The following is a 22379-nucleotide window of genomic DNA, read 5'->3' as shown; positions in this document are numbered from 1 at the left end:
TTCTGCTGCTTTTCCATCCAACACACGAAGGCATGGATTACAGATTTATCTATTAGTGTTTTTTTTTACTCATTCTTTGGGATGGTAGACACTGTAAACTCTGGAAAATGTATTATTATCCTTGGCATTTTTAAGTGTTTATGGGCTCCTCTTATGTCAGCGTATTATCAGTACTGTATTTGGAGGATGATGTTAACTGGCTGTTTGCCTATCTTTGTCTCCTTCCTCTTTTTTGAGTGAATCAGTGTACAGCCACTCATTTAGATCTCTCAGTCATAATGCTCTTCATTCATTAGCTATTAACTATTAGCAACCTACTGTTTCTATCAATAATTGATTGTGAACGCCCCAGGAGTTGAATTTCCTTATGGGTCTCGTTAAAGGGCTAGTTTACACAAAAATGAACGCTCTGTCATTAATTTCTCGCCCTTATGTTGTTCCAAAACTGTAAGGTAGTAAGGAAATAGTTTACAAAATTAAGGTTAACCATTGATGTCACATGGACGATGTCCTTACTACATTTCTGGGCCTTGAACGTGGTAGTTGCGTTGCTGCCTATGCAGGGTCAGAAAACTCTTGGATTTCATCAAAAATATCTTCATTTGTGTTCCGAAGATGAACAAAGGACTTATAAGTTTGAGACGCCATGAGGTTGAGTAATTAATGACAGAATTATTATTTTTGGGTGAACTATCCCTTTAAGCAATGAAGTTCCTTTGTTGTGACTATTTGAATCATCTTACTTTTCCTCTCAACCAAGATGCTGTTGCTCCAAACTGTCACATTACACCCAAAAACTTGTACAGTTAGATCGCAGAGCTGAGAAGTATGAGTGAGCGGGCCAGATGTGTCTGGTTTGGCATCATCCCCAGCAGCAGCTGCTTGCGCAGAGCCAGTCGGACTCCAAGAGCTTCTCTGAGAACCACGGGGCGAATCCAGCTTTTATTTTACAAAGCTTCAGCTGGAGCACCTGGAGGCATCCGGGAACCCCAGTTCTTGCGAAAGGGCCCCTTTTTTTAAAAAAGAGTCTGAGTACTCCAGAGAAATGGCAGGAAGCGGGGCTGTAATCTCTGCTTTTATCCACTCCATTTTGAGTGGGCATGCTGGGCTTTCCAAGCAGGGTCTGTGACAGCAGTGATTAAGAGCATCTGTGTGTATGAGCTGAAAGCCAGCTTGGATTATGGGGTGTCATGGCGAGTTTCTCTGTCCACCAGAGGCCAATAGTCATTAGTACGTGTAGAACACATGTTTGTTTTTGAGTTTTTGTTCAGTCTTTGCTATGTTGTTGTGATATTTGTGCTTTTTTTGTTGTTGATTTGTATTTTTACTGTTGTTTCCTGAGGTGTTTAGGTATAGATCAAATAATAAATCTGACATTGTTTTACATGATAAAGTATTACTTACAAATAAAAATACAACACTCATCCCAGTTTTGTACTGTATTTTGACCTGTTAGTTTGTGTGTGTTTGTTTGTGTTTCAGTTTTCTCCTAGTGTTCAGCTGTCTGGTGCTTTCTGTTTTCTCCACCATCCCAGACCATCAAACATTTGCCAACGAGGCGCTCTTCATCCTGGTAAGGGGTTAAAATGACACAGACTATACCTTAAACAGTAACAATACTAATCTCTTTAGAGGGAAATTATATCATAAGAATGCTGATTGGTTCATGACACCACAAAAGCACAGTCCCAAACCCTTCACTAGCAGCTTTCCTTAGCATGTGTCACACCCAGGGGCTGGCTATGCTTTAACTAAGCCACACCCCTTCTCAACTTCCACCTCGAGGAGGTCCCCAAACCCGACCCAATGGCCAAACAACACGAGAACAAGTAAGTGATAAAACAATCTTTATTTAAATATTTAAAAATAGCTTGGGGAATAGGGAAAGGGCAATTAAAACTAAACTCTGACTCGGCCCTCCAGATGGGCTATGGCCGGGAAGAGGTCAGGGAGCAAGGGGGCCACGGGGATCCGGGGCGTGGGACTCGGGCCCCGGCCTGAGTCTTAGGTATCCGTAGCGCCCTCCTTCTTCCTCCTCTTCGCTGAATACAGCTCACGGTAAGTACTGGTTCACACAGTTCGTTCTCGAGGTGCTCACTCTCTTTCTCTTCCTCCACAGGCAACGGGCTCTTTCTCTTTCTCCACAGGCAACGGCTGGGACACACAGGCACAGTTAATTCAGCTTGGTTTTGCTCTCACCTCTTCGCTGATTACAGCTCACAGTAAGTACTGGTTCACACAGTTCGTTCCTTGGGTGCTCACTCGCTTTCTCTTTCTCCACAGGCAACGGCTGGGACACACAGGCACAGTTAGTTCGGCTTGGTTTTGCTCTCACCTCTTCGCTGATTACAGCTCACAGTAAGTACTGGTTCACACAGTTCGTTCCTTGGGTGCTCACTCGCTTTCTCTTTCTCCACAGGCAGCGGCGTAAGTGCAGGTTTCCTCAGTCTCTCCTCGTGTTACCCACTCTCTCTCCTTTTCTCTCCACAGGTATCAACTTGGGCACAATAGCACAGTTAGTTTGCTTTGAATGGCTCTCACCTCTTCGCTGGACACAGCGTACTGTAAGTACAGGGTTCGCTCTATTCCTCCTCGTGTTATTCACTCTCTCTCTCCTTTTCTCTCCACAGGTATCAACTTGGGCACAATAGCACAGTTAGTTTGCTTTGAATGGCTCTCACCTCTGGGCTGGACACAGCGTACTGTAAGTACAGGGTTCGCTCTATTCCTCCTCGTGTTATTCACCTCTCTCTCCTTTTCTCTCCACAGGTATCAACTTGGGCACAATAGCACAGTTAGTTTGCTTTAGATGGCTCTCACCTCTGGGCTGGACACAGCGTACTGTAAGTACAGGGTTCGCTCTATTCCTCCTCGTGTTATTCCCTCTCTCTCCTTTTCCTCTCCACAGATATCAACTTGGGCACAATAGCACCGTTAGTTTGCTTTGAATGGCTCTCACCTCTGGGCTGAACACAGCGCACTGTAAGTACAGATTTCCTCTGTTTCTCCTTGTGTTACTCACTCTCTTTCCTTTCCTCTCCACAGGTATCAACTTGGACACAAAACACAGTTACTCTGCTTTGGATGGCTTTCACCTCTGGGCTGGACACAGCGTACCGTGCTATCTCCGGAGATCTGAAGCACGCTCACAACATATACTGTACTGAACTAGGCTAGGACCAGCAATCTCCTTGTCCTCCCACGCCGAAGTGCGTGAAGGCGGGGGTTTATCTGACAGGACACACGGCAATACACAGCAGCCCACAGCAATATACAACACCACGTCAAAATTATAGGTTTTCACAGCACGAAGACTCACCCACCACACTCAGTGTACGGAAAGGACACCCGTCTCCCTTCACTTCGCTTGGTTCGGATCTGGCGATGGAATATGCGGCCTAGCTAGTGATGTCGTCGTTGTGACTACTTCAATAAGTATTCCTTCGGCTCTCCCACCACACTATATTAGGGGTAGGGCCGCCCTCCTCCTCCTGGAGAGATCTACACAACGCCAGGTCAATATACAGGGCACTTTCGACTGGCTCTTAGTACTCACATCAATGCCACTTCCAATCCCCTTTTTCACGTCGTCTCAGTTCGCCGTATAATCTGTTCACTTCTCAACCTTTAAGGTTCGCGATGTCTTCACAATCATACAATTCCAGCCTGAGGGAGAGAGAGAGTTAGACAGCTACCAGCAGCGTACCAAGACGGGCACAACCCAGTGCTTCACACACACCAAAAAGAGCTTCCCAGACTGGGAAATAACTTGGCCTTAAGTACTGCCTTGTCCAGCGTATCCTCCAATCACCAACCGCTGTCCCTAACTAGGCACAGGTGCATCGAATTCCCTGATTTTCCTTCTTACGGCGCTACCGGAAGTTCCGGTGTTCTGTTTTTCCGGTCCGGGCGGAAACGCTTCCGGGCGGAACCAAACTTCCGAATTTTGGTTCCGCCCCTAAAGATCGTCACCTTGTGACATCCTCCCCCGCCAATCCGTTCTAGTCCCTAGAACGTCCTCGGGCTGTCCACTCCCCATAGCGGGCAGGGGGTCGGCCTCGGTTCTCTCGCTGGGATCGTCTCACTGGTGAATCGGGCTCAGCTTGTTCAGGGGCTGCTTCTGGTTCTCTCGGGGCGATCGGGGGTGGTGCCACCACGGGTCTCCCTGGTACCACAGCCCAACCTTCAATCCAGGGGGCCGCTGGTACAGGTTCCGTGGGGACTTCTTCCACGGCTTCAGGGTAGTTAGGGCATGGGCGAATCATGTTCCGGTGCACCACACGGTCGGGGCCTGACTTCCCTTCTGGCCGGATGGTATAGACCGGCTGCCCCGGCCTCTGCTGCCGGCAGACTACATAAGGGGTGGCCTCCCAACGGTCACTCAGTTTCCCCTTCCCCTGCCGCCGATTATCTCTCACCAACACCCTCTCTCCTGGCAGTAGAGGGGCTTCTCTAGCAGTCCGATCATACAACCGCTTACTTTTCTCTCCTGCCGTCTGTATCCTTTTCGACACCTGCTCGTAGGCGAAATGCCAGCGCTGGTGATGGCGCCCCACCCACTCCGTTACACTTGCTTCCTCTTGGTCGGCTATCACTCCTAGGACCAGGTCAGTAGGCATTCGTATGTGTCTGCCAAACATCAGGTAAGTGGGAGCGTAACCCGTAGTACTATGTATACTGTTGTTATAGGCCTGTAGGAGGTTTGGCAAGGCACTCACCCAATCGTCCTGCCGTTGTTGGTCCAAGGTCCCCAGCAGCCCCAATAGGGTCTGATTGAATCTCTCACAGCCGCCGTTCCCCTGAGGATGATACGAAGTGGTGTGAGTTTTCGTGCAACCGTACAACTGGCATAGTTCTCTAATTACCCTGGACTCAAAGTTGGCTCCTTGATCGGAGTGCAGAAACTCCGGGCATCCGAACGTCTGGAAGACGGCCCGCCATAAAACTGTAGCGGTGGTGGTTGCAGTCTGGTCGAGGGTGGGGATAGCCCAAGCGTACTTTGTGAACAAATCCGTTATTACCAAGATGTTCTGGTAGCGATCTCGTGGTCGGCCCAGTGTCAAGAAGTCCATAGCCATGATATGAAGGGGGGCCTTCGCATGGATGGGTACCATTGGCGCTCGGACCTCCCGTCTGGACTTAAACAATATGCATCTCGGGCAAGCTTGAATTAGGGCGTGCACCGATGCCTCTAGCCCGGGCCAAAAGAAGAATCTCCTAAGCAGGGACACGGTCCTCTCCTGTCCCTGATGCCCCAACTGGTTGTGGTACGCCGAAACTAAAGCCGTTACCTCATCTGCGGGTACCACGATCTGGCGTACTTCTTCGCCCAACTTCGGGTCACTGACCCTTCTGCACAAAACGCCATCTCTCAGCTCCAGCCTGTCCCATTGCCCCAGCAGCCTCCTCCCAGTATCCGTCTGGGCTAACCTCTCCGCTGGCGTCAGCCGTCGGCCCTGTTCCAGCCATTCTCTTACCAGCCGCACATCTTGATCCCTGGCCTGTCTCTCCCTCCACCGACGGGGATCCCATCCCCAGTTCTCAGGCACGGCCTCTTGTCTGCTGCCTGGTGCCTCTACTGCTCCTACCATATAGCCCTCCTCCGGGCTGGCCCCTCCGGGGCTTTCCGCTTCGGGCAGCCTTGAGAGGACGTCCGCGTTCGTGTGTTCACGCCCTGGTCGGTACTGTAGTTGATAGTCAAAGTTGGCCAGTTGGGCCACCCACCGCTGCTCCACGGCTCCCAGCTTCGCCGTCTGTAAGTGTACTAATGGGTTATTGTCTGTAATGATCGTCACCTTGGCACCCCAGAGGTAGTCTTTAAATTTCTCACTTAGGGCCCACTTCAACGCCAGCAGCTCCAATTTGAAAGAACTATAGTTCGCATCGTTCCTCTCGGCTGGGTGGAGGCTCCGGCTGGCGTACGCGATGACCCTCTCAACTCCGTCCTGCCGTTGAGCCAACACCGCTCCCAGCCCGAGATTGCTGGCATCTGTATACAAAAGGAATGGTTTTGTGAAATCTGCGTATGCCAAGATAGGGGCCTGTAGCAGCTCCTGCTTCAATGTCTGGAACGCCGACTCACAATTTGCATCCCAGTCTACGTTGGGCGACCCCCGGCCCCGGTTACGACCTGTGCCAACCAGCAACTGATTAAGGGGTTTAGCAATTTTTGAAAAGTCCTTTATGAAACGCCTATAGTATCCCACAAATCCTAAAAAGGATCGCACTTGCCTCACTGTCCTCGGGGCCTTCCAGTCCTTCACGGCCGATACCTTTCCAGGATCTACGGACACTCCAGCCGCACTGACCACGTGGCCCAGAAAGTTGACTTCTCTCCGTAGTAAGTGACACTTATTGGGCTGTAGTTTCAATCCGTACTTCTCCATGGCCCGAAAGACTTCCTCGAGGTGCCTCAGGTGTGAATCAAAACCTGGGGAGTAGACAATCACATCATCCAGGTAAACTAATACTGACTCCATTAACTGACCTCCCAAGCACCGCTGCATCAGCCGCTGGAAGGTGGCCGGAGCGTTACAGAGCCCGAAAGGCATCCGGTCCCATTCAAATAGTCCAAACGGGGTTGTAAAGGCAGTCTTCTCCCGGTCTGCTTCGGCCACCTGCACCTGCCAGTAGCCACTGGCCAAATCTAGGGTAGAGTACCATGCCGACTGCGTGAGGCTGGCAAGCGAATCTTCGACCCGTGGCAAAGGGAAAGCGTCTTTCTTAGTCACGAGGTTCAGCTTACGGTAGTCCACGCAGAATCTCCAAGCCCCCGTCTTCTTTTGCACCAGCACTATGGGGGCCGCCCACGGGCTGCTGCTTTCCCTAACAACTCCTTGCTTCAGCATGCCTTGCAGGAGTGTACGTACCTCGGTATACAAAGTGGGCGGAATTGGGCGATATCTCTCCCGGCTGGGCCCTGCATCCCCGGTAGGTATATGATGTTGTACCACCTGGGTGCATCCGTAGTCTTCGTCGTGGGTGGCGAACACATGCTGCCATCTCCGAAGGAGGGCCTGTAACTTCTGTGTCTGTGCTTGCTCTAAATCCTCCCCTTGTAACGACTCACCCGCCAGGTGGCTCGGCACACTCCTCTCCATACCACCCCATGGGGTGTCTACTTGTGTCAGGGCCACCTCGATGACAGTGGGGCACACCTGACGAAAACTAATATCCCTCTCTTCCCTTACTTGGTGGGATGTAACCGTTGTCAGACGGGCTAATCGTTGGTGCCGATGTAGTTGCACCGCGTATGGATGTACATTCCGTATCCTCACGGGGACTCTCCCCCGCCGGACCGTCGATAATCCTCGTGCCACTTCCACTTGTGGACAATCCACATGGGGCTCCACCAGCACCCACTCTTCTGGGCCCGCTCTTCGGGGCGGTACTCGCGCCCACACAACAGCCTCACTTTTTGCGGGGACAGACAAAGCAAAACGACACATCACTCTTCCTACCTCTTCCTGTTCCCTGCGGACTTGGCTCATTTGCACCCTTCGACAGTCAGCTACCACACACTCCCACTTGGGCCTCTCTGCAGGTGGTATCTTCGATACGGGCCTAGCCCGAAATAGCTCTTCCCAGCAATCAGCGAGGACATTCATGCCCAACAGGGCTCGATGTGCACCCAGACAATGGTCTTGCACGATAATCACACCTTTCTGGGGGACCATCACTCCGTGAACCTCTAGGTCCGTCAATCGGTAGCCAATATATGGGATGTCGAGGCCGTTTGCGCCCTTCAGAGTAAGCCAGGGGGCCTCCGCCCCTGGTGCCCCTTGTTTCCCAAACACTTCTTCGGATAAACTCTCAGCAAACAACGTCACTTGGGAGCCTGTGTCTACCAGGCATTGAATCTCCTTGCCGCACACTCTCACCTTCGCCACGGGGCTACGCCCAATCATCTGGCTCCTAGAGCCATATCCTCTTCCAGGGTCTTCTCGAGGGGTCCCGGCCACACGACCCACAGTGGCCGGCCGACCTAAAAACCCCCTTCTGACGCCCTGCGGGGCCCACACTGACGGCTATAGTGACCTGGTTTGCCACAGCGGTTACAGATGGGTCGCCCTTGCTCGTCCCATTCGAAACGGGGCCGGTTAAAGTGGTTCGGGCGCCTGAACAGCTCTCGGCCTCCCTCTGAGTACACTCGGTCTCGGGGCGCCGGCCGTGGTTCCTCCCGCGCCCGTCCTTGGCGCAATTCTCCTACGAGGGCTTTAGACAGTTCAGACATCTGATCGCGGACATCTTTCAAAAGTTCAGCCTTCAGTGCTTGCTTCCAGTCAGGGCCTCCGGGTTGTGCTGGTGCTACTTCACTGACAACCGCACACACTGGGGAACCACTCACCTCAGTCTCATCACCTTCCAGGGCCAGTGCCTCTTTCTTCAGATCTTCGAACGTAAGACCCGGGTCCCTTCGAAACTGGATACGTAGGCTCTGTCTCACCGGACCCTCCTTCAACCCCAGAAGAAACTGGTCCCGCAATAGAGTCTCTCCATCTCCCAACCCGTGGTCCCGACGGGTCTGTAGTCGGGCGAATTGCTCTCGCAACCTCAGGGCGAAAGCTCTAATCGGTTGGCGGGGGCCCTGCTTACAATTGAAGAACTGGGAGCGAAGGACAGCTACGGGGGTGTGGTCACCATACTGTTCAGTGAGGAACTGGAACACGGTTTGGGCGTTGGCTCTAACGGCTTCGGGGGCGGCATGCACCTCTCGCCGCGCTTCTCCATCCAGGGAGTTTAACACAAATTGAAGCCGCTGGGCTGCACTAAGGCCCTGTAGGTCGGCCAAGTACTCTAGTTGAGCCTTCCATTCAGACAATCGTACCTCGGATTCTGTCCCCCCATATTTTTGAATCCAGGGGCTCCCCATAAAAACGGGCATGGCACGGGGTTGGGCTGAAAGCCCCGCGTTGTCGGTCATTGGACGACCTTGGTTACTCAACTCGAGGTGGAAACCCTGCCGACTACGCCAAATCTGTCACACCCAGGGGCTGGCTATGCTTTAACTAAGCCACACCCCTTCTCAACTTCCACCTCGAGGAGGTCCCCAAACCCGACCCAATGGCCAAACAACACGAGAACAAGTAAGTGATAAAACAATCTTTATTTAAATATTTAAAAATAGCTTGGGGAATAGGGAAAGGGCAATTAAAACTAAACTCTGACTCGGCCCTCCAGATGGGCTATGGCCGGGAAGAGGTCAGGGAGCAAGGGGGCCACGGGGATCCGGGGCGTGGGACTCGGGCCCCGGCCTGAGTCTTAGGTATCCGTAGCGCCCTCCTTCTTCCTCCTCTTCGCTGAATACAGCTCACGGTAAGTACTGGTTCACACAGTTCGTTCTCGAGGTGCTCACTCTCTTTCTCTTCCTCCACAGGCAACGGGCTCTTTCTCTTTCTCCACAGGCAACGGCTGGGACACACAGGCACAGTTAATTCAGCTTGGTTTTGCTCTCACCTCTTCGCTGATTACAGCTCACAGTAAGTACTGGTTCACACAGTTCGTTCCTTGGGTGCTCACTCGCTTTCTCTTTCTCCACAGGCAACGGCTGGGACACACAGGCACAGTTAGTTCGGCTTGGTTTTGCTCTCACCTCTTCGCTGATTACAGCTCACAGTAAGTACTGGTTCACACAGTTCGTTCCTTGGGTGCTCACTCGCTTTCTCTTTCTCCACAGGCAGCGGCGTAAGTGCAGGTTTCCTCAGTCTCTCCTCGTGTTACCCACTCTCTCTCCTTTTCTCTCCACAGGTATCAACTTGGGCACAATAGCACAGTTAGTTTGCTTTGAATGGCTCTCACCTCTTCGCTGGACACAGCGTACTGTAAGTACAGGGTTCGCTCTATTCCTCCTCGTGTTATTCACTCTCTCTCTCCTTTTCTCTCCACAGGTATCAACTTGGGCACAATAGCACAGTTAGTTTGCTTTGAATGGCTCTCACCTCTGGGCTGGACACAGCGTACTGTAAGTACAGGGTTCGCTCTATTCCTCCTCGTGTTATTCACCTCTCTCTCCTTTTCTCTCCACAGGTATCAACTTGGGCACAATAGCACAGTTAGTTTGCTTTAGATGGCTCTCACCTCTGGGCTGGACACAGCGTACTGTAAGTACAGGGTTCGCTCTATTCCTCCTCGTGTTATTCCCTCTCTCTCCTTTTCCTCTCCACAGATATCAACTTGGGCACAATAGCACCGTTAGTTTGCTTTGAATGGCTCTCACCTCTGGGCTGAACACAGCGCACTGTAAGTACAGATTTCCTCTGTTTCTCCTTGTGTTACTCACTCTCTTTCCTTTCCTCTCCACAGGTATCAACTTGGACACAAAACACAGTTACTCTGCTTTGGATGGCTTTCACCTCTGGGCTGGACACAGCGTACCGTGCTATCTCCGGAGATCTGAAGCACGCTCACAACATATACTGTACTGAACTAGGCTAGGACCAGCAATCTCCTTGTCCTCCCACGCCGAAGTGCGTGAAGGCGGGGGTTTATCTGACAGGACACACGGCAATACACAGCAGCCCACAGCAATATACAACACCACGTCAAAATTATAGGTTTTCACAGCACGAAGACTCACCCACCACACTCAGTGTACGGAAAGGACACCCGTCTCCCTTCACTTCGCTTGGTTCGGATCTGGCGATGGAATATGCGGCCTAGCTAGTGATGTCGTCGTTGTGACTACTTCAATAAGTATTCCTTCGGCTCTCCCACCACACTATATTAGGGGTAGGGCCGCCCTCCTCCTCCTGGAGAGATCTACACAACGCCAGGTCAATATACAGGGCACTTTCGACTGGCTCTTAGTACTCACATCAATGCCACTTCCAATCCCCTTTTTCACGTCGTCTCAGTTCGCCGTATAATCTGTTCACTTCTCAACCTTTAAGGTTCGCGATGTCTTCACAATCATACAATTCCAGCCTGAGGGAGAGAGAGAGTTAGACAGCTACCAGCAGCGTACCAAGACGGGCACAACCCAGTGCTTCACACACACCAAAAAGAGCTTCCCAGACTGGGAAATAACTTGGCCTTAAGTACTGCCTTGTCCAGCGTATCCTCCAATCACCAACCGCTGTCCCTAACTAGGCACAGGTGCATCGAATTCCCTGATTTTCCTTCTTACGGCGCTACCGGAAGTTCCGGTGTTCTGTTTTTCCGGTCCGGGCGGAAACGCTTCCGGGCGGAACCAAACTTCCGAATTTTGGTTCCGCCCCTAAAGATCGTCACCTTGTGACACATGAACATCAAAAGCAGAAGACTTATGTTTACATTTACATTCACATTTATTCATTTAGCAGATGCTTTTATCCACAGCGAAGTTAAGCCTGTGTTTTTAAAAAGTCACTGTAAAACATCTACTGTAATCAAATATGAGCAATTTATGTTTTTCTGAATAAACAGCTACTTTTAAATGGCCAGACTTTTTTTGTACCTAGATGGTATATATACTGCCAGAAGCAGCCACTTTGCATGTTTATTTATTAAATATTTTGGCTAATATCTATCCGCTACCAATTAAGGTGTAGTATACTCTCAGATCCATTTAACCAATTTTACCGTATTTAAATACTGAAATGCACTGAAAATTGCATAGTTCACTCAAAAATGACATGTCTGTCTTTATTGACCTCATGTCCTTTCAAATCGATCTCTTGTATGATGAATTTCTTTTTTTCTTTTTTTTTAAGAAGATATTTAGAAGAATTTGGGTAACCAAATGACTTTAGTAATTAACTTCCATTGTGTGAAAAAAACCTTTGTAAAGTGAATGGCTACATGAGGGTGAGTAAATGATGACAGAATTTTCATTTTTGGGTGAACTAATCCTTTTGCGATGCAAGTGTAACAAATAATTGTGAATAAATGGAATAATCACAAGCAGGCATGGAAAATAGTTTCTTTTTTTCTTAATTATTGAATGAATCTACCTCTTTCCTCATCTCCAGACAGATTTAAGTCTGACACAGTATACATTGTTTCATATCTATTGAATTGCATTCAAATGAATCCACTGACTCTCTCTTACCTGTAGAGCAAATGGTTTGACTTCCTTCCTGTGTTTTATATCCAAAATTGTAGTTTAAAGAGAATTCAAAGTTGGCAGGCGTGGACTGTCTGATCTGTCTAAGTACCTTCACTAAACAGCATCCACATTGTCTGCGCGTCTTTAAATACATTCATAATAGCACATCGTCTGAATAATTAATCTCACAGGGCTTTCTCTGTGGCAGTTAGTCCATCCAATCACAGTCTGTATATCTTTTTTGAGGTGTGTCTTCAAAAAAGGTGAATTTGGTCTTTTTTCTGTTTGCCAGCATTATGGATCAAATGTGCCGTGCATGCAAGCCTGTTTTGCTGTCTATTGTGTTACTAAGAAGGTTATTTTATTAGTCCAGCCGAAATTCTTCGTAAGCATAAACATGTACATATGCAGTAGAAAGTATCGTGACTACAAATTATTAAATGAAAGCATGTTTAGTATGCCGTCCATCTTTAGGGATCGCAAACTTTATTTAGTATGATAAACTATTATCAGTGTTCTGCATACGGCTTCATTATAACACATGAGGGGAGCGTCTGCTCACTTTATAACTGCAAGGAAACACATTTAGAAAATTATTAGGCCTTTATTTTTATTACCGTTTTAGCAGCATCTCAGGCCGGATTCATTTCTCATCTGATTGGCACACGGTAAGCATTCTTGTACTGTCTCATGTCTCCCTGTGGCTGCGTTAAGTGTGCATTTTGTTTTCCGCTGGGATCTTTGCTCTGGGAAATGGCAGTGTAAGCACACGGCAGGATTCAGGTGTTGTCGAGTATGCAAGAAGTAGCCGACTCCATCCAATAATCTTAGCTGCAATACTATAATCACTCATTCAGTATGAAGTGCTTTCCCTCTCACAGCGACTTTCTCTTCCAATTTCTTTCCATTTAATGGTCTCCTTCAGAAAAGGACTATGTTGTCTATCATGCAAGTTCTGCTATTGACTCAGTCTGTAATGTGTTTGTTCACATTGAGAGCGCAGGTGCCACTGCAGGATCTGTAATCAATGCAAGCGTTTAGCGTGGGCCTCTGTGAATCCAAGCCATCTGTAGTATCTACATCGGGAAGAGAGTTAGCAGTAAATGATAACTCTCATAATAATCTCTCATTTTTAATGAATTAGAGGTCTTTGACCAGTCTAAAACTTTAATCTTTACTGCCAGGTAGTTTATTTTTATATTTCTATATTACTGGCAGAACATCAGTCATCATGTTTTTATTGCTATTTGGATGTATTTATTACCATATTCAAAGTACAAGACGGACATCATTAAGAGGAATGTCGTTTGACTTGCAGGAGTTTGTGATGATCGTGGTTTTTGGGCTGGAGTACTTTGTGAGGATCTGGGCAGCTGGATGCTGCTGTCGATACAGAGGATGGCAGGGTCGGCTACGGTTCGCCAGAAAGCCCTTCTGCGTCATAGGTAAAGAGCTGGAGCCTGAGAACAGAAGCACCATGTCTATTTAAAGTGAAGGGGAACAAAAAGTGTTTGTCTAAAGAGCTATAGCAGAAAACACCATTCACATGTCTAAGTTTAGTCAGTCTAATCAGGTTTCTCCTAAATATTCTGTCATCATCTACCCACAGTCATCTTTGTCGAGCCATATATGAGATTATTTTCACTCTGGAACACACAAGGAATTATTATTACAAGGTCAACGCTTTCTTATATACAACAAATGTACACTACTGTTCAGATTTATTCTGCTCTTAAAATTGCTTAAGTTGATGTTTAATGTTGATGCTTAAGATGTTGAAAAGTACTCTCATGCTCACCAAAGCTGCATTTATTTGATCAAAAATACAGTTAAACTGTAAAAATATTTAAATATTTTCAAATGTAATTTATTCAAGTGATTCATGTGACAAAGCTGAATTTTCAGTATAGTCCCATCTTCAGTGTCACATTTTCTGTCAGAAATCATTCTAAGATACTGATCTGATGCTCAAGAAACATTTATTTTCAATGTTAACAACCGCTGAGCTGCTTAATGTATTTGTGGAAACTGTAATAAAAAAAATTCAGGACACTTTGATACTTTGAAAAAGTATCAAAAAACGTTCAAAACAGCATTTTTGAAACTTTTTTTGGTCAAACTTTATTGCAAGATCCAGTTCTCGCTATTAACAAACCGTTAGCTACAACTTCTTGCCTTATTAATAGTTAGTAAGGTAGTTGTTAAAAGGTTAGTTCAGCCAAAGATTAAAATAAAAGCCATAAATTACTGATGTCATCCTAGGTGTACTGACTTTATTCTTTCAGATGAATTCAGGTGGAGTTATTTTAAAAATTGATCTTTCAAGCCGTTTGATGCTAATAAGCGGGTGTTGTACTCTATCGGTCCATGAGAAGTTTAATAAAAAGCACATCCATTAAAAGAAAGTGACTCACATGGCTCCGGGGGGTGAACAAAGGCCTCCTGTAGCAAATTGATGTGTTTTTGTAAGAAAAATATCCATATTCAAAACATAATAATAACTTTAGCCTAGCTTGTGCTCACAGTTGTAAACTAAGCAGTTCCAGGGGAATGACGTATGAGGTCAGAAGTGATGCAAGCGGAAACTAAGTGGAGAGATCAAAACAAAACAACGGTCACTAATTAGAAGTACAAAACGATTTGTTAAGAAGAATGTCAGAGGATTTCGATATGAGCCAAGAGGAGACTGGTATTCCTTTGCTAAAGTAAGGAAACTTTGCTTCCTTTGCTCCTGTTAACAAACATTGGTTCTCACAAGAATCACTGGTGCATGCGCAACGCTGACCTGCTTCAGTCGGCACAACCTAGATTAAAGTGATTATTACATTTTGAATATGGATATTTTTCTTACAAAAATGCATCTCATGGACCGATGGAGTACAACACCCGCTGAGTTGCATCAAACGGCTTGAAAGATCAAAGACAATTTTTAAAATAACTCCAACTGAATTCTTCTGAAAGAAGAAAGTCATATACACCTAGGATGACTTCAGGGTGAGGAATTTATGGCTTAATTTTCATTTTTGGCTGAACTAACCCTTTAAGTTTAGGTATTGGGTAGGATTAGGGATAAAGAATATGGTCATGAGGAATATGTGCTTTATAAGTAATAAACAGCCAATATGCTAGTGATATGTATGCTAATAAGCAGTTAGATAATAGTGAGAGTTGGTCTATACTGAAGTTTTACCAAACATTTTTGTAACTTTGTGAATGTGTTTACTATCGCTTTTTATCAATTTAATGTGTCTCTTTTGTAACACTGTAAATCTATTAACTATCACATTTGATAAATGTATTATGTACTTGCTGAATAAAAGTATTAATTTATTTTAAGGAAGAAAAATGTTACTGACCCCACCCTTTTGAACAGTAGTGTGTATAGATATATAGACGTTTGATTGTTGCCCTGTATTAGGGGAATAAAATGCATTTAATTTTTTTTTATATATGCATTTAAATCTCCTATTTTCTTTGTCTTTCTTCTGATTTTTGTTCTTGTCATCTGTGGCTTTTCATTTTGTAGACTTCATTGTCTTTGTGGCGTCACTGGCAGTGATAGCAGCGGGCACACAGGGAAACATCTTCGCCACATCTGCTCTGCGCAGCATGCGGTTTCTGCAGATCTTGCGCATGGTGCGCATGGACCGCCGGGGAGGAACCTGGAAGCTTCTGGGCTCTGTGGTGTACGCTCACAGCAAGGTCCATCACAGGATGATTCAATATAATGTCACTGTGACATTTGTTTAAACCATGTTTTAACTTCTAAAACATATACATAATCCAATACAATACAGAGTTCTCCAATGAAGTGTTATAAAATCTTCTGAAATACTCTTTTTTATAGCTTTCCATTGTCCACTTTCCTCTCTGTTGCAGGAGCTGATCACAGCCTGGTACATCGGCTTCCTGGTACTGATCTTTGCCTCATTCTTGGTCTATTTGGCTGAGAAGGAAGATAACCCAGAGTTTTCCACTTATGCTGACTCCCTCTGGTGGGGAACAGTAAGTACTGCCCTCGACTGAACTAATGACCCGTGTCGATGCTGTCAGATATGTTCTCTCAGTCAGTTCCCTGGCTCAGAATAGCTTTGTGGGAATTGATGTTGCAGCTATTTTGTTTGATTTCTACTGGGATTATAATTCTGCTTCTAATAGACTGATTGCTGAATAATACCCTGAATCTGCTGAGTTAGAAATGTTTTTTAGAAGCATCACGCCTACATGCACCCAGTGAGTTTCAAGTAAGGGGTATTATATATATATATATATATATATATATATATATATATATATATATATATATATATATATATATATATATATATATATATATATATATATATTGTTTTTATGGTTCAAGGTCAAAGTTCTAATGTTATTGCTGTCTAGTAGAATTTTCATGTTCAATGCAGGCAGGTTGTAAAAGTTTTATAATCTATTAAAAAGGTATAAAAAGCTGTTGTTTTATTATATTTCAGTTAGTTTTGGAGTCATTCATTTTAAATGTGTTTTTTATTATTTACGTTTTATTCATTTTTATTCATATTGGTTTTATTTCATTTGATAAAATATTTAGTATTGTGTTGTACTTTTTGATTTTCCTGACCTTGCAATGCACTTCACACTGATTAATAATTATAATTTTAACAGTTTTTTACGATCCCTATGAATTTTGTTTCAATACAATTTTCCTAAACTCTTAATGCACCAACACACCTACAACACACAACTGACAAAACAGTTAAGTCATACTCAAAATCACACATTGTAAACTAAACTTCAACACACATTTTCAAATTACAATAATACCCTAACACAATACACTACTTCTACCAAAACACTGCAAACATTTCTCAAAATCTAATTATTATTCCAAAACACTAACACATTTAGTCAATCATAGCACAATATCATAAAAACACTAACATTAAATGGAATTACAGAAACTGCATTATTTTAGGTGTCAGACCTGATACAATATGACAGCATGTTGCATTGATCATAGATGGTGTTTTACACTACAGTTTCTTTTTCTTTTTGGGTTTAGTAAATACATGCATTTTGTTGATTTTGCTGCAGAAATTTAATACAAAAATCGAATGACCCACTCAGAGTAGCTTTATAGACTGAACAGGGAACGACAGGGGGAAAAAAGACAGAAAAAAAGTGCAATATAGCTGTCATTTATTATGTGAAAATACAAAATATACAGAACACAAAAAGCCACAGAAGAATAAAAATAAAGAAATAAATGTAATCTAATCTGCCTCGTTTTCTTCATTTGGTCACATGTTGTCATCCACATCACACCTGATATCTTCTCTAGCAAGGCATCTTGGGTAGAATCCTTTGCTATGCCTTATACTTCCTGGTATTGTTCAGCTGTGATGTCTTGGCATTCAGCATCAATTGCATCCTGGAGGGACGATGGTGTAAAACCCTCCATCTCCAGGCTCAGTAAAACCCCTAAATGGGGTTGAGGAAAGGGGAGTAAAAGGCATGGAAAGGAACACCATTCTTGATTTGGGTGTCAAACCAGGCTCTGACTGCTCTGGGAATGCCACATTGTTCCATGTATTGGCAAGTGGTCTCCCACCTGTCCCCTTTCTCTGGCACCAGTCTTTGGTACAGATCTTCTAAAATCTCACATTTATTGTATATCATCTTTTACTGTATATCATATGGTCATGCGACTGAAAGAACCTCAACACCTGAGTGTGTTTCCTAGATGGGAATCAGCTGTAATTTATATATTTGCATTACTTCGATCAGCTCTTCATCAATAGCAATGTAATAAAATAAAATACATTGGACATTTTCATGCTTCAATTAACAATAGAGATGTTCACTTTGACTTTAGCCTATAAGTTAGTTTTAGAACATGATGTTATCTGTTCTGACATACAGTGTGAAAGCATTTGAAAATTTGTCAGTAAAATGACATTGTTTTGGTCTTGGTTGAGCTTGTCTGTAAACAAAAAAGTTCAAGCATTTTAAATTTGTGTTAACTCTATGTATTTTGTGTCAAAGCGACAAGAAATGTGTTAATTGTATAGCCTAACTTAAGAGTTTAGGAAAATTGTTAAAAGCATTGAAAAAATGGTCATAGCGATCGTAAAAATAAAAATAAAAGCTTTATTCAGTGATTAACCATTGACATGTTTTGTGATTTAGAAATGTTTTATTTGTGTTATATGTTATTTATACCTCTATTGTTTTTCCCAGATCACCCTCACTACAATCGGCTACGGTGACAAGACGCCACACACCTGGCAAGGTCGGCTTTTAGCGGCTTGTTTTGCCCTGCTGGGGGTGTCCTTCTTTGCCCTGCCGGCTGTAAGTACTGCCGTCAATTTTTAGGCCGGTGACATTTTTTTCCCATCGATCCCAAACAATCTAATGGTCCCCTGTCCTTTCTGTAAGGGCATACTGGGTTCAGGTTTTGCTCTGAAAGTGCAGGAGCAGCACCGGCAGAAACACTTTGAGAAGAGGAGGACTCCCGCTGCCAACCTCATACAGGTAACTGCTCAGTCAGCAACACACCTGCCGCGAATACAATCATGATTTCTATGTTGTGTGTGTTGTGTACATGTACGTCTGTGTGTGTGATCTTGTGTCGTGCTGTATCGTGTTGTCTCCCCAGGCTGCATGGCGTCTCTACTCTACAGATGCTCAGCACTCATATCTCACAGCCACCTGGTATTTCTATGACAGTATGTTGCCGTCTTTAAGGTAAGTATGACCTGTAACAGAGCCCTCTGCGGAGATGCTTTTCTGTGCCGTGCAAATTAAACTGGCCTTGTGTGTAACTGATATGACTGACTGGTGGCTTTGCCGTTTTCGAGGTCATGATTTCAAAATATCCCAAATAGCATTAGTCCAACAGATTTATAATCGAGTTTCTAAGAAAACAATACTTTATTCATGATAAACACACAGTCAATGAATCCTTCCTGGACACAGTGTTATTATGTAATCCCTTTCAGTATAATTAAAAGTGGTACTTTGACCCAGAAATCATGATTTCATTGATAGTTTTGCAGTTCCTTTTATCATTTTGCTTTATTCATCAGCGACATTAATTTTTGCATGTACTGAAAGCAAAGATTATGACATGAGTTTTCATGAGTTTTGTGAGATTTCATTTTGGTCCCAGTGCACATGTGGGATGAAAAATGTGGAGAAATAGAAATTGTAACCAGAAGTCTTATATCATAATTTGTTTTGGAGATTTATATATATATTTGTGGACATAACACTAATTTAATAATAATAAGTAATTTTAAAGTGCATAAAGATCATATGTCAAATATTTTTTTTCTCAGTTTTACAATGTTTGGTTCGATAATTGGTATTCAATATATGATTTAATTTCTTTTATAAAGCATCTCAGTGTTCCACATTTTTGGGTTGATCATAATGTATTTCTATTTTTCCTTTAATAATATTTATCCCACATGCATTCTTCTTTGTATGAATTAATCGGACTAATTATCATTCATTTAAAATGACAGGGAAGTTTGTATTTCTGTTTAACATTGCTTAGACATAAAAAAAAATTTAAACTGAATTGCCCCTGTCTTTTTAAAGTGTTTTGATGGTTAATTTGCCATTTCATTTTAGTCTTCTGTTTGTTTGGCTTCTGTTTTCTTTTTTGTTTTGTTTTGTTTCTTTATCATGTTTTATTATTTTTATTTTTTTGCTTGTGGGTCAGAGAACTGACATTACTGTTCAGTCACCTCCAACGGCAGCGTAGCACCAAGAAGGTTCTTCACAACTCCTACCAAACCCTGCTGTCGGGGCTCCGGCCGTATAGCTCCCCCTACCTGTCTGGGGACAGGTATGACACTGTCCAGCTTAACTTTCTTCCTAGAGGACACTAACTCTTCCCTGCAATTTACAGTAATACCGTTAAATTCACATACTAGCATACCATAGTGTAGTCTCAGGTTATTACTTAAAGAATTTGTTGTTGTAAGTTGTTTAAAATCACTTTCCAGAACATTCTCGTTCACCATTCCTGGATGGTAGAATGATCTTCCCTCCCCTATCCAGAATGCTAAATCCCTGACAAATTTCAAGCGACAGCTGAAAACTCATCTCTTTCAAAATTACTTGGCTTCATCGTAAAACAAACAAAAACCTTTCTCTTTATTTATTCCTTTTTTCTAGCTTTTACTTATTTGAACAATGTCTAAAACTTGGTATTACCAGCACTTCCTGTGTCTGTTGGTCTCTTTAAGAAGAATCGCTTTATGCATCCCCAAATTGTAAGTTGCTTTGGATAAAAACATCTGCAAAATAACTAAATGTAAATGTTTACAAGAAGTTCAACATCTGACACTCCAATAAGCTGCAGTTAATACGGCTGACTTTTTGTGTTTACTGTGTGCCTTTCTGTGTTTGCCTGTCTTATTTTTTGTGCTGATACTAATACACATCTATACTGGGACATTGAAAGATTTATCAGATATGTGATGAAGTTGTAGATTTATGGTAGATTGTTTTGAATTTTGAGGGTAAAAAGTTAAATAGTATTTAAATATAACTGAAAATCTCCATAGCTGATCACATATCTGATGCTGATCACTGGTACAATGGCCTGTGTGTGTGTGTGTGTGTGTGTGTGTGTGTGTGTGTGTGTGTGTGTGTGTGTGTGTGTGTGTGTGTGTGTGTGTGTGTGTTAATGCCTTCACACATTTGTGTGTGAGCATTATCTCTTTACCCTTTGACCTTTCAGTGTGTCTCACAACCCATCTTCATACCCCTTCGTTCAACTTCTCCATTCTCCTCCTCTCCTCCTCATCTCTCTGCCATCACTCCATCCTTTCACGTTTTCAGGAGGACAGACATTCCATGCAGGTTTGTGGTAGGCTTTTGAGAGGACTGTATTTCTCCCAGTGGGAAGTGTCGTTGGCCGTGCTGTGTTTACAGTTTGAGGTGTTTTTTGTTTAGAGTGACAGTGATACAAATTAACTGGTCTAAGATGCAACGATGGTCCGGCTGCATTCAGATGCATTGAAATCTAATCCAGTAACCACACATGCCAGTATCTGCATGCCACCCCATCCCTGCCTGCCTCGACTTTCTCACTCTACTTTTCCTTAATTACCTTTCACCCTTATAAGTTGCACATGTTGTAGCCCTTTTAACCAACCCTGGGGCAGGTTTTCATTTCAGTGCAAAATGAAATAAAATAAAAAAATCAGAGATGTGCTGAAAGGCTGCAAGTGCTGATCCTGAATCCTGAATGTGTGTGTGAGCTAACCGACCCTTTCTCAAGAAACACTTATTTCTCTACTTATTACTGAGTTACACTTTGTTTTGAAGTGCACGTTATTGCCCACAACTAATTGTGAGCTTGATGTTGCTGCAAACTGGTGTTATTATCATTTATCTGTGGAACACAGTAAGAGATATTAAGCAATATTTACAATAAGAGTAAATGGGGGCTGGAGCTGTGAAGAAAACTAAACTAAAGCACTGTAACAGTGGTTCATACAACTTATGTGCTATATTCCAAATCTTCTGAAGCTGTACAATATATATTAGTAATAGACTAAAATGCTATTCATTATGAGATTCGAATACATCGATGTAAATAAATATTTAAGTAGTTAGCAGCTTAAATTTTGGCCTGTTCCATTACTTTAATTCTATTTTCTAATGATGTATTTTGTCATTTTTAGAGCTTGACCACCCGGCCCTTTTGAAAAAAAATACAGCATATGCTGGTTAGATATATTTTGAACCATGGCTGCTGGTTTGAGCTGCATATGAAATTTAAACGTTGGCCCACAATTTCTAGCAAATGCACACTAAAAACAAGTGTAACACGTGTCCTGGCACAGCCAACTAACCCTCACGACCCCTCACATATCCCTCCCTCTGCCTTGTGTGTCTCTTCAGTCAGCTCATATCTAAAAAGAGGGGTTTCTTCCGGATTCATACTGGCAGTAAACAGAGGTATCCATGTGTGATGTGCCTGTGCACACTGGGCACGATCCGTCTCACCCCTGATGCCTGAAACTCTCTGAGCCTTACTGATCCAGTGCAGCTCGACCCCTTCTGGGAGATTCATAATGCCTTGTGTGAAAAGAAATTCATAGTCATCGTGACTGGATTACATTCCTCGTAAACTGTGAAAGACAAAGGCTGCACTAGCTCAATAATCTCAGTAATCTGCCCTTTAATCTGTGAGAGGCTGACCAGAGAACAGAGTACTGTATATCTCTGCTGAATGCACACAGATGAGGCCTGCATGAGCTCACAGGGCAAAGATAAACCATGCAGCCGGGTGTAATTAAAAACCTGAATAACTTTCTTCATGGTTTATTTCAATATGCATGTC

General features: G+C 44.1%; 1 protein-coding gene across 1 annotated transcript in view; it reads left to right on the top strand.

Annotated features, from left to right (window-relative positions):
- Positions 1-22379, top strand: part of LOC132145387 (potassium voltage-gated channel subfamily KQT member 4) — a 53039-nt gene that overhangs the window by 22656 nt on the left and 8004 nt on the right. The window contains exons 2-9 of the mRNA XM_059556379.1: positions 1483-1573; positions 13344-13470; positions 15552-15727; positions 15905-16030; positions 18254-18364; positions 18452-18547; positions 18672-18760; positions 19743-19868. Coding sequence (XP_059412362.1) covers positions 1483-1573; positions 13344-13470; positions 15552-15727; positions 15905-16030; positions 18254-18364; positions 18452-18547; positions 18672-18760; positions 19743-19868 — 942 coding nt within the window. The remainder of the gene's footprint in view (positions 1-1482; positions 1574-13343; positions 13471-15551; positions 15728-15904; positions 16031-18253; positions 18365-18451; positions 18548-18671; positions 18761-19742; positions 19869-22379) is intronic.

Source organism: Carassius carassius, chromosome 8, assembly GCF_963082965.1.
Source record: "Carassius carassius chromosome 8, fCarCar2.1, whole genome shotgun sequence".
In the NCBI taxonomy this organism is placed as follows: domain Eukaryota; kingdom Metazoa; phylum Chordata; class Actinopteri; order Cypriniformes; family Cyprinidae; genus Carassius; species Carassius carassius.
The sequence above is the reverse complement of the archived record's forward strand: the minus strand, read 5'-3'. Positions and strand labels throughout refer to the sequence as shown.